Source organism: Hyla sarda, chromosome 11 (genome assembly GCF_029499605.1).
Source record: "Hyla sarda isolate aHylSar1 chromosome 11, aHylSar1.hap1, whole genome shotgun sequence".
Taxonomy (NCBI): domain Eukaryota; kingdom Metazoa; phylum Chordata; class Amphibia; order Anura; family Hylidae; genus Hyla; species Hyla sarda.
Window position 1 is genome coordinate 15,618,422 of NC_079199.1, and position 13,119 is coordinate 15,631,540.

A 13,119-nucleotide genomic window follows, 5' to 3' on the forward strand; every position below is an offset into this window, starting at 1 on the left:
TATAGGCAACTGGTCAACTTATCCCCTGCACAGGTTTGGAATAACCCCAATCTAATATGTGTGTCTGTGCCAGAATGTGTGGTGCTAAGCGCCAAAATGAATCTTCAATGGGCGTATCCTGTCAGAAAAGGGGCTTGGTCAGTCAGAATAGGGGCGTGTTCTCACAGAAAATCCTGCGAATAAATGGCTGGAAATGTTCACCAAGAAAAAGCTGCTCAGAAAACTTTTCCGATATGTGAATCTGTGAATCCCCAAAGTAAATAGAGGGGAATCCTGCAAGTCAGAAACAACATTTCACTCTGATAAAAACCCAACATTCTTAGTGAATCAATTATCTGTAATTCTGTTGTTCTTTTCTCATAGGTTGGTGGACTTATCCCTCCCCAAATTCTCGGTCTCATGTACTATAAACCTTAAAGAAACATTAAGCAAAATGGGTGTAGTAGACGTCTTCTCAGATAACGCTGATCTTTCTGGAATCACTGAAGAAGCCAACGCAAAGATTTCTAAGGTCAGATCTATCTATCTATCTCATATATATCTATCTATCTATCTCATATCTATCTATCTCATATCTATCTATCTCATATATATCTATCTCATATATATCTATCTCATATCTATCTATCTATCTATCTATCTATCTGTCTATCTTTCTATTATCTTCTATCTATCTATCTATTTATCTCATATCTATCTATCCATCCATCTATATATCTCCTGTTTATCTATCTATCTCATATCTATCTATCTAACGAATATCCAAGGCAGGCAGTACATCAGTCCAACAGTAGTTTGGTGCAAGTAGCTAGTATGGTTCAGGTCTGGAGCCTAGTAACTACGGTGAAGTTAAGTAACTTTATTCCATTCCAAGGTAGCAACGTTTCAAGCACAAAGGCATGTGACATAATGGTGATATATATGTGGTAGACAATAGTGATGAGCAGAAGGGGCCATATTCGAATTCACGATATTTTGCGAATATATTGACGATTATTTGTCCTATATTCAGAAAATTTGCATATTCGTTATATTTGTTCACTTTTATTTCCATGAGAAAATTTGCATGGGAAATTAGCATAAAAATGTGCATGTAAAAAAAAAACAGAAAAAAAATAATATTCGTCATTACCAATATATAGCACTATATTCTAAATATTCACAAGATCGCGAAGTGCCGATATTCGCAATAAAAATTCACATTACGAATATTCGTGCTCAACACTAGTAGACAATTACAACTTAATAGTAACAATATAGTGACAAAAGAATAACAGTATATACAATTTACCCAAAACATGTTATACATAGTGTGGAAGGAAATATAGATCATACTACTTTACAGGTGTATATAAGATCAGTGTATACAGCAGTATAAAAACAGTGAAAATATATAAGTGAAGAATTAGTGTTACATTGCCGTATAAGCCATAAGTAACTAACAGGAGAGGGGGCGGGCTCGGTTGCGCTCACCTAGATACAGTATCATAGTGATCAATAGAAGACTCGATTTCAGCGCGTCTCTCGTCCCATGGGTATATGCCGGCTTGTGGGACTACGAGGCGGGTTGTGCTCACTGTCGCGTCATACTCCATGCACCAGCATCGGCGCGCTCACGGGGCATAAGGAGGCCAATATCAAAGGAAGACAAAGGCAGACTATAAGTTACCAAAGGTCGCAGGCTCGCGTCAGACCTGCGCATGCTTACATGGGGTCTGAAGGGATGGCGGCCATATTAGACATTGGCAGATAGTATGGGAACAAATTAAACACTAGAAGAAAATAGTAATATACTGCGAGATAGTGTATAAATGATAACACACCTAAATGGCCATTGCCACCATTGCCTCTTGAGAAAGCCGCGGAGGCGGCGAAACATGTAGAGGCGGTAATAGTGTTTGTGTTTAAGTGATACCAGTGTGTTACCCTCTACATAAATAGCCACTGCAGGGCTAGTTCTGGAGAAATAGCGGTGACTATTCTCTCAATTCTGATATAAGCACTTGGTACACCTGGTATCAGTTTTAAATCTTTATTTTTGGGAGATTTTATTAGTACTCAATAAAAGTTAAATTTTAGGGGTAAGCAATAGGGGTTTCATACCCTGGGCTTAGGCCCTGGGGTTTAGTGTATTATCAAAAATGGAAAAGGGCAAGGGTTAAACACTCAAGGGTTAAAAATACAAAATTGGATCAAAGAAAACACTTCTTAGTCCTCAGTGTCTTATCATCAGTAATGAGTGTGCAATAGACATTCGACACTATGTCATATAAGAGACTGCCAGCTGGTATGATATAATTTGCTATTTAATATAAATATGAAAATAAATGGATATGCAATATCTGGAAATCTGCCCCCACAGGGCCCTTGTGGTTAATAGGCTGACTCCAGAATACCAATATCAGTATAATAGATATGATAAGATATGTACAGATAAAATGCAATTACCAAAAATGCAATTACTAAAAATTCAGTCCACCTGCTATGAAAAATGATCTCTCAAACTGGATGACCTATAGAAAAAATAGTCAAAATGGATGGTATATTGTCCCGAATATATTATTGCAAGATTAGGTGTATGATATTTCAGTTCAGTTCAATTTATCCTGTAAACAAATGTATCTGATCCAATAGATGTAACTAATCCTGTAAAGTAATATTCATATGGCCACGAAAAATAAATCCAAATTCAAATCTGTAAAATGAAATTATATCCAATCTATAGAGACATGTCCAGATTCAGCGATTCTGTCAGAAGAAAAATTTGCCACTTCGTGCCACTCACCACTCCTGGATTTTGGTGGAGGTGTAGCGTCGGTAAAATATTCTCTGTTTCCTATGTGTACCCCGAAACGCGTTTGGTTTTATTGTGTTTTATTTTTGCACTGAGATCACACTAAGGTGCGGTCCACCTGCGTTTTCTAAACTGTGCATCAGAGATCCCTTAATTTGGGAAGAGGCCACTGCATGGACTATTACCATCACCCCCAAATCTGCCATACCTTGAATAAGGTGGCAGAAGGATTATAGGAACCAGCAGACCCTCTAAATATCTGGTTCATCCTAGGTGCCTGATACCATCAGAGGTCAGCTGACCTGCAACCAGCTGACCTGCAACCAGCTAACCACGTGCACGGACGTCACACGCCACCGGGTGCAAGACAGCGCTGACTGAGAGCGGGACGAACAGACTGGAGGGACAGCTTCCCCATAGCGGCTAGACTCCGTTATACGGGTGTCGCCGCCTCGGAAACAGAGAATATTTTACCGACGCTACACCTCCACCAAAATCCAGGAGTGGTGAGTGGCACGAAGTGCCAAATTTTTCTTCTGACAGGATCGCTGAATCTGGACATGTCTCTATAGATTGGATATAATTTCATTTTACAGATTTGAATTTGGATTTATTTTTCGTGGCCATATGAATATTACTTTACAGGAATAGTTACATCTATTGGATCAGATACATTTGTTTACAGGATAAATTGAACTGAACTGAAATATCATACACCTAATCTTGCAATAATATATTGGGGACAATATACCATCCATTTTGACAATTTTTTCTATAGGTCATCCAGTTTGAGAGATAATTTTTCATAGCAGGTGGACTGAATTTTTAGTAATTGCATTTTATCTGTACATATCTTATCATATCTATTATACTGATATTGGTATTCTGGAGTCAGCCTATTAACCACAAGGGCCCTGTGGGGTCTGATTTCCAGATATTGCATATCCATTTATTTTCATATTTATATTAAATAGCAAATTATATCATACCAGCTGGCAGTCTCTTATATGACATAGTGTCGAATGTCTATTGCACACTCATTACTGATGATAAGACACTGAGGACTAAGAAGTGTTTTCTTTGATCCAATTTAGTGTATTATCATTGGTAATTGGCCTCTTACTACCCCAAGGGTAGTTTTGTTACAGTGTATTAATAAAGTAAAGTGTCACAAGCCCAGTATAAAGTCACTAGACAAATAAGTAAGGGACTATAATTACAGTCATGCCAGTCATATCTGTAGCTATAACCCCAAGACAACTCCCGTGGAACCACTAAACCCGACTCAGTGCACCATATAATATGCATACTGCGAAACCTATCTGTCCACATGGGGTCAACCCAATGTACCCCTGAGTGGTCATTCGGGTGGGAAGAGGGACCACATCCGGGACTGGTGGTACTACCACCGCGGGGGCTACACTGGATACTCACACAAACAGTCATAACAAAGTCCCATATTAAAGGTATTTATTTATTAATGGCAGGTGACACCACCTTGCAAGAAAAAATATTAATAAATTGAGCCAAGTTGGTTGGCAGTCCTTTTAGCCTCCGAGAGAAGAAAAAGAGTGACAGAGTAATATATAAAGTTCAACAACAGACCAAATAAGAGGAGGGCAACCGATTCTGTCTCCCATGTCCTGAAAAAAAAGAAAGTGAAAAAATATAAATAATAAATGGTACAAATTGCAAAGACTTAGAAAAAGGTCACAAATACACGTCTAAATGTACATCAAGTGTATATGGAACCAAGGGGATTATCAAGAGCTATATACTTGTGGAGAAACAGTAAAATCAACGTTGGGGCCCATAGGGCACAAAGATTGAAGTCTAAAAATCCATTCTAATTCCCAACGTTTCAACATACTTGTCCTGCCCCCCCTCTCTTAAGGGGGGGGGGGGGGGGGAATGTGGTCAATCAACATAAATTTAAGAACCTGCTCAAAATGTTTGGCATCCACCAGTGCTTGGAAAATGGTAGGTCCAATCTCTTTTCTCGTACCGTGTACCGATGGTGATTGAATCTATTCCTGAAGTCCCATGTCGTCTCACCCACATAGATGAGACAACACGGAAACATCAGGACATAGATAACAAAATCAGAAGTACAGGTAAGATAGTGTTTTAGTTTGTATACTAAAACACTGGCTGTTTTTTGTCAAGGGTTTTTAATCAATGTTTGGCGAGCTAGTGTTAGTATTTTAGATTTACTTTCTTGTTGTAATGAAGAAGAGGTCAAAGTAATTTGAATGTTAGGTGTAATAGAGTTAAGGTAGGTGTAAAAAAATTCCAAATCAAACATAGTCCCAGCCCAAATAGGAAAAATATCGTCAATGTATTGCCACCACCCCAGCAATTTGCTGGAGTGGAGGGACACATAGACAAAACTTTCCTCGAGCACGGCCATGTATACGTTGGCGTAAGTAGGTGCCACCTTGGTCCCCAAGGCCGTGCCCGAGGTCTGCAGGTAGTATACATTGTTAAACAGAAAACAATTGTTCTGCAACACCAGCTATAATCACATAATAATGAAGGTGGTTTTTGGACCTGAAAATGCATTTTCAATAGTTGACTTCAGAGTCTGTACACCTCCATCATGTGGGATGGAGGTGTACAGACTGGCCACATCTAAAGAAGCAATAATTGTATTCTCCGGAACAGTAATATCTGCAATTTTGCCCAAAAAAATCTGAAGTATCATGCAAGTAGGATCTAGATTTCATGGCAAATGGATATAATATTTGGTCCACAAAGATAGACAGTCTGCTGGTAAACGAACCCGTCCCGGAGACAATCGGTCTTCCGGGGGGGGGGGGGGGGGGGGGGGGGGGGGGGGGGTTCTCCAGCGACTTGTGTATCTTGGGCAGTAGATATAGTAATGGTGTTATGGGAAAAGGTACAAAAACATAGTCATATAATTGTTTGTAAATTAAACCATTTTGTAAAGCAACATGAAGAAATGATTTGATATGTGACCAGATTTCACTGATGGGATCTCTTGGCAAAGGTAGATGCGTGGTGTTTTCTATCTATCTATCTATCTATCTGTCTATAACTTTTCTATCTATCACCTCTCTAATATCTATCTATATATCTTCATTCTATATAACAAATTTTTTTTTTCTCACCCCCCCCCCTATAGGCCATCCATAAAGTTGTGATCAGTGTGGATGAGAAGGGGACAGAAGCGGCCGGCTCCACAGCACTCGAGATTATCCCCATTATGCTTCCTCCTCGTGTGGAATTTATCCGTCCTTTCATATTTACATTGTATGACCACACAACTAAAAGTGTTCTTTTTGCTGGAAGAATCATCAATCCCCAGAAATGATTCTCTCGAAGACTTTCCTCCAATAAAATATCATAGTTTGTATATTTTGTCTATTAAATTTTTATATTACTCTATAAATAATAACATCAACAGGTGGCCCATAGAATACCAGAAAGGGGCCCTAAACTCTACAAAAATCCTAAGAAACCATAAAAATTTTAATTATTATTATGAAAAAACGTTATTAAATTACAGTAATGTATACAATCAAATAAATTAACAAATCAGGGAGTATCCTCTTAATCTGTTCCTTTATACTGACATTTTTATATTTTTAATTATTGTATGCAATATTGTAATTTAGTATGTAGTTGTTTTTTTACAATAATTGGGGAATTTTTTATGGATTCTTTATGTCAGAAGAATTAAATACTGGACAAATCAGTAACCCCCCTAGTGTCCCTCTTCTCCATTAGCAAGTGGGCAAACATAACGCTCTGTTGTTCCCAAGAAAGGGAACAGCTATCAGTTGACGGCCCTCCTGCGGTAAAGGAGGGAAAAGCTTAGAGAACAGGAAGAAGAGTAAGGGCTTGAAGCTTACAAGAAATTCAGAAAGTAGTCGGCAGTAATCAAAACCTTGGACATTATGGGCCACATGAGCCACCAAACCACTGGCCACCAGGGTCTTGGTATTTAAACCACTAGAAAATGGTCCAGCTGTCCCTAAAATCAATGAGCCTCATTTTATGTGTTTTTGCTTTGTCCCATATACACAAAAGTCTTTGTGGGTATCTCGCATAAGTGGAAATGGATGTAACGTAGAGAAGGTCATCTTCAATAAAGAGAAGGACTCCTAAAACTCCCACCACTAGGGGTCCCCATGACTACTGGGACACTAACCAGTCCTGCAGCAGCATTAGGCTTGTCCATGGGTCATGGACAAGAGATGACTCATGGACAATGCTGCTGTCAGGATCCGGACTGGTAGCTGGTAGCGGAGGCAGGTGTTGGATCCTCTGTGCAAGAGAGGGGATGATGTGGGCCGTACCAGGGGAACGGAGTCTAATGGATTACTGGTTTTCACCAGAGCCCGCCACAAAGCGGGATGGACTTGTTGCTGCAGGTAACCCCCAGGTCGTTCCACCCAGTAGTGACTAAACCTCTCTGGCAGCTGATATAGGCACATCTGAGGTACCAGAGACTGGGGTAGGAGGAAGATCCTTGGGGGAGTAGCAATTAAATATGGCAGGTTTCAGAAGGGACACATGGAAGCTGTTGGAAATCCGGAGAGAAGGAGGGAGATGGAGTTGATAGGACACAGGGTTGATCCTTTTCTTGACCTTGTAAGGACCCAAATAGCAGGGGCTCAATTTATAACTTGGGATCTTAAAACGTACAAATTTGACGGACAACCACACCTTGTCTCCCGGGACGAAAACTGGAGGGACCAGACGTTTCTTGTCCGTGTGGATTTTCATGCGGGCTGAGGCCTGGAGAAGAGAGAGATGCATCTCTCGCCATATGGCAGAAAAGTCCTGTACTAATTCGTCCACAGCTGGAACTCCGGAGGAGGTAGACAAGGGCAGAGGCGGCAAAGGGTGGCGGCCATACACCACAAAGAAAGGAGACTTGCCTGACTTAAGAACCCAACATCTGGAAGGTACTGACTCTAGAGCCACCACATCCACATGCCCTTGACATTCTCTTCATCTCTTTCAATGCCACTCACATATCTGCACATGATTTCCCTCTCCAGTGATGTCGCCCCAGCTCACGAGGTAAGCTCTACTTTTCCTGTGCATTTTCCTTCCTTCTTTCTCCGCCATTCCCCCCCTTTTTTTCTTTCCTTTCTGATTTCCTATTTCTCTGCTTTACATATGTGTCAAATTGTTTATTTAGCATATGATTGTGCGATTGCTTAATGCAACCATTCATTTATCACAAGATCTATGTCACATTACCTTAGTTGCGTTGAGTGCGTATCAATTATATTCTTGTCAGCCATTCTATCGATTGTGTTGAATGTAATTTGAGCACCCTCATTACTTTTAGTACTACTGATTTATCGACATGATCATATTGCTGCAGTTCCCTATTGACTTTCTGTATGTATTGTATTGAAAAAATTTCAATAAACACTTACTGTTAAAAATAAAATGAAAGGAGACTTAGAAGTGGCAGAACATTCTTTGTGGTTGTAGGAGAACTCTGCCCACGGAAGGAGATTCACCCAATCATCCTGGCGGGAAGAGACAAAGTGCCGTAGATAGTCTCCCAAAATCTGGTTGATAAGTTCCACTTGTCCGTTGGACTGAGGATGGTAAGAAGATGAGAAGTCCAGCTTTATCTTTAGTTGTCCACAGAGGGCTCTCCAGAATTTTGAGATGAACTGAACCCCTCTGTCGGATACAATATGGGTTGGTAGACCGTGGAGGCGAAAGATGTGGCTAAGGAACTATCTCGCCAACTGAGGCGCAGAAGGGAGAGAAGACAAGGGAACGAAGTGTGCCATTTTGGAGAAACGGTCCACCACCACCCAAACAACAGTCTTGCCATGAGAGGGTGGCAGATCGGTGACAAAGTCCATGGCGATATGAGACCATGGGGTCTGGGGAACTGGGAGAGGGTGGAGCAAACCGGCTGGTTTCAGGCAAGGAGTCTTGTCCCGGGCGCAAACCACACAAGCTTGGACAAACTCAGTTATGTCCCTCTCCATGGACGGCCACCAATACTGTCTGGAGATGAGCAGAAGGGTCTTCCGGATACCAGGATGTCCGGCCAGCAAGGAAGAATGTCCCCATTTTAGTACTTTCAGGTGAAGAAGGGGAGATACGTAAGTTTTCCTCGGAGGAAGGCAGCGTAGATCCACAGGAGCCACGGTGACCAAACGCTCTGGTGGGACGATGTGTTGTGGTGTGACCTCGACCCCCGTGACATCAGAGGAGCGGGAAAGGGCATCGGCACGGATGTTCTTACTTGCAGGTCTGAAGTGAATCAGGTAGTTAAACCGGGCAAAAACAAAGACCAGCGAGCTTGGCGGGGGTTGAGTCTCTGTGCGGATTGAAGATAGGAGAGTTTCTTGTAATCTGTGTAGATATTAATGGGGTTAGCAGAAACTTCCAGTAGGTGCCTCCACTCCTCCAGAGCCAGCTTGATGGCCAAAAGTTCCCTGTCTCCAATGAAGTAATTCCTCTCTGCAGGGGAGAAGGTTTTGGAGAAAAAAACGCAGGAAACTGTTTTACCCTTAGAGATCTTCTGTGTGAGCACGGCTCCTGCTCCCACGGAGGACGGGTCTACCTCCAGGTAGAAAGGTTTTGAGGGATCGGGTCTGGATAGGACTGGAGCAGAGGCAAAGGCAGAATTGAGAGCGCAGAAGGCCTGCTCGGCCTGTGGAGGCCACAATTTGGGATTAGCCATCTTTTTGGTCAAGGCCACGATAGGTGTCACAAAGGTAGAGTAATGAGGAATGAATTGTCTGTAGTAGTTAGCGAAACCTAGAAATTGCTGTATGGCCCGTAGGCCAGAGGGACGAGGCCAGTCCAGGACTGCAGAAAGCTTGACAGGATCCATTTGAAGACCCTTGGAAGAAATGATGTACCCCAGGAAGGGAAGGCTGGTACAATCAAACAGGCACTTTTCAAATTTAGCATTCTTCCTCAGACGGGAAAGTACAAGGCGGACATGCGCACGGTGTTGATCCAGATTAGAGGAAAATATGAGGATGTCATCCAAGTAAACTACCACACTGGTATAGAGCAGGTCTCTTAAATTGTCAATAACGAAGTCTTAGAAGACGGCAGATGCATTGCAGAGTCCGAAGGGCATGACCAATTACTCAAAATGACCATCTCGGGTATTAAAAGCGGTCTTCCATTCGTCACCCTCTCGAATCTGAATAAGATTGTAGGCCCCTCTAAGATCCAACTTAGTGAAGAACTTGACGCCTTGTAGACAGTCAAAGAGTTCAGCAATCAGGGGAAGTGGGTAATGGTTCTTGATGGTAATGCTGTTAAGTCCCCGATAATCAATGCATGGCCGAAGAGTGCTGTCTTTCTTGGTTACAAAAAAGAATCCAGCTCCACCTGGAGAGGAGGATTTCCTTATAAACCCTCTCTGCAAATTCTCCTGAATGTACTCAGACGTGGCGAGAGTTTCTGGAGGAGAAAGAGGGTAGATCCTTCCCCTAGGCAGAGTGGTACCAGGCTGCAAGTGAATGGGGCAGTTATATGGCCTGTGTGGAGGCAACACCTCTGCTTGTTTCTTAGAGAAAACATCCGCAAAGTCTATATATAGTTCAGGCAGGACTGGAGGAGGAGAGACAACAGGTGCAGACTTGGCTTGAACCGGCTTGAAACATCTGCCGAAACAAGAAGAACCCCAACTTCGGACCTCTCCGGAGGACCAATCCAGAATGGGACAGTGGCGCTGGAGCCAGGGAAGTCCTAAAAGAAGTTCAGAGGTGCAGTGAGGTAACACATAGAACTCCAATTTCTCTGAATGCTGGACTCCAACATCCATCTGGAGGGGCTCAGTACGAAACTGCACAGTGCCGTCAAGTCTCTCTCCATTGACAGTAGAGATGAAGAACTTTTGCAGACGAACGACAGGGATGTTGAACTTGCTGATCAGGGAGGCGTCTATGAAGTTTCCGGCAGAGCCGGAATCCAGAAAGGCAGTAGCAGCAAAGGATGTCTTGGAAGATACTGAAATCCACACGGATACAGTAAGCCGTGGAGAGGTGGTATTCACACCTAGCAATGCCTCTCCAACATTAACTAGGTGCGCGCATTTCCTTGGCACGGTGGACGGAGAGGACAGTCTTTTAGGAAGTGCTCTGTACTAGCACAGTACAAACAGAGGTTCTCGTTTCTGCGGCGGTTCCTCTCTTGAGTGGTCATACGAGACGGATCCACCTGCATGTCTTCCTCGGCGGGAGGCCCAGTAGAGGGTTGCGGTGGATGCAGGAAGACAGGAATCAAATGAGGATAGCGTTTGGGGCAAGCACTTCCTTTATCCTGAAGAAGTTCCTCACGTCTCTCAGCGAAACGCAAATCAATCCTGCTGGCCAAGTGGATGAGATCACCCAGGGAGGTAAGCATTTCTCGTGCGGCTAATGGCGCTGATGGCGTAATCACCCACTGAAGAACTCCCCTGGTCAAGTTCAATAATGCAGTCTCTGCCAAGGAAACCCGGGCTGGCTCCTCAAAGAACTACGAAATTCCAGGAATAAATTCTGGACACTTGCAGTGGCAGGATCGTTGCGGTCCCAAAGTGGTGTAGCCCAGGCCAGGGCCTTCCCAGATAGCAGGCTGACTACAAACGCCACCTTGGCACGCTCAGAGGGGAACTGGTCGTCCAACATCTCAAGATGGAGGGAGCATTGCGACAAAAATCCGTGGCACAGATTGAGATCACCGTCATACTTGGCCGGCATGGACAAGCGGATTCGGGAGCTGGAGGTGGCAGCTGGCAGTGGTGGTGAAGCAGGTGCAGGCGGGGGTGACGGTTGCTGCTGAGCTGGCAGGGGTTGCTGCAACATGGCGGTCAACTGAGCCAGCTGTTGACCTTGCTGGGAAATCTGCTGCGACTGCTGGGCGACAATGGTTGTGAGATGCGAGAGGCTAGGTAGAGGCTAGGTAGCGGGATCCATGGCCGGATCTTACTGTCAGGATCCGGACTGGTAGCTGGTAGCGGAGGCAGGTGGTGGATCCTCTATGCCAGAGAGGTGATGATGTGGGCCGTACCAGGGGAACGGAGTCTAAGGGATTACTGGTTTTCACCAGAGCCCGCCGCAAAGCGGGATGGACTTGCTGCCGCAGGTAACCCCCAGGTCATTCCACCCAGTAGTGACTCAACCTCTCTGGCAGCTGAGATAGGTACGGTACAGAAGGGTCAGGCAGAGGCAAGGTCAGACGTAGCAAAAGGTCAGGGCAGGCGGCAACAGTTCTCAGGCGGTAGTCAATAGCAACGGGTTCAGCAACAGGCAGGGAATACAAAAAATGCTTTCTCTAGGGCACTACAGCAACAAAGATCCGGCGAGGGCAGGAAGGGGCTGGACAGCTAAATAGTTTGGCCCTAAATTAACAATTTGAACCAGGCACCAATCATTGGTACTCTGGCCCTTTAAACTTAAGAAGCCCGGCGCACGCACGCCCTAGAGAGCGGGGCCGCGTGCGCAGGGACAGGGCATCGCCGGAGGGAGGCGCGGCAGGAACGGGAGCATGATAAGGAGTATGGGATGCGGTGCGCGTGCGGGAGCGTCCCACCACGCGAACCGCATCCCCACCGGACGGGGAGACATCGGTGCGCTCCCGGTCAGCACATCTGACCGGGGCACCGGCAGAGGGACAAGGCTGTGAGCGCTCCTGTCCCGGAGCACGGACCAGAGCGCTCAGCCTTACAGCTGCATGAGCAAACACACCAATGACCTGCCACCACCACAAGGGAGGGAAACGTCCCCTTCCCCCAAAAGGATTTCTAACACTGTGAGCTAAAGAAAAGAGGAATTTTAATAATAAAAATGGGTGATAGAGGAATAAAAATTACATGTGCATGGTCAGGATTAGGTACTAAGTAACATGTAAATGTTTTTCTTTTGTGGGATCTGACAGATACCTTATACCTATAGGACAGATGAGAATTAGTAGCAATACCATAAATAACTAGGTATATGCAGAAAAACGTATCCCCTATCCAAAGTTTAAGATCGCAGGGGGTCCAACCCTTAAAGGGGTACTCCGCCCTAGACATCATATCCCCTATCCAATGGATAGGGGATAAGATGTCTGATCATTGGGGTCCCACTGCTGGGGACCCCAGCAATCTCTCCTGCAGCACTCCGAGTCAACACTGCACGGAGCTAAGTTTGCTCTGTGCGTGATGACTCATGATACAGGGGCCGGAGTATCGTGATATCCCGGCTCCAGCCCCTCAATGCCAGACAATGGGAAGGGGCGTGGTGGCAATGTCGCCACGTGGCATCATGCCCCTCCCATAGACTTGCATTGAGGGGGCGTGGTGGCAATGTCATGAGCCTCCGCCCCGCATCACC

General features: G+C 44.4%; 1 protein-coding gene across 1 annotated transcript in view; it reads left to right on the forward strand.

The window, feature by feature from the left end:
- The window catches only part of LOC130295746 (uncharacterized), a 47,501-nt gene that overhangs the window by 2,090 nt on the left and 32,292 nt on the right, over positions 1 to 13,119 (forward strand). The window contains exons 3-5 of the mRNA XM_056546810.1: positions 364 to 511; positions 5,940 to 6,120; positions 9,269 to 9,371. Of these exons, the coding sequence (XP_056402785.1) occupies positions 364 to 511; positions 5,940 to 6,120; positions 9,269 to 9,371 (432 nt within the window). The remainder of the gene's footprint in view (positions 1 to 363; positions 512 to 5,939; positions 6,121 to 9,268; positions 9,372 to 13,119) is intronic.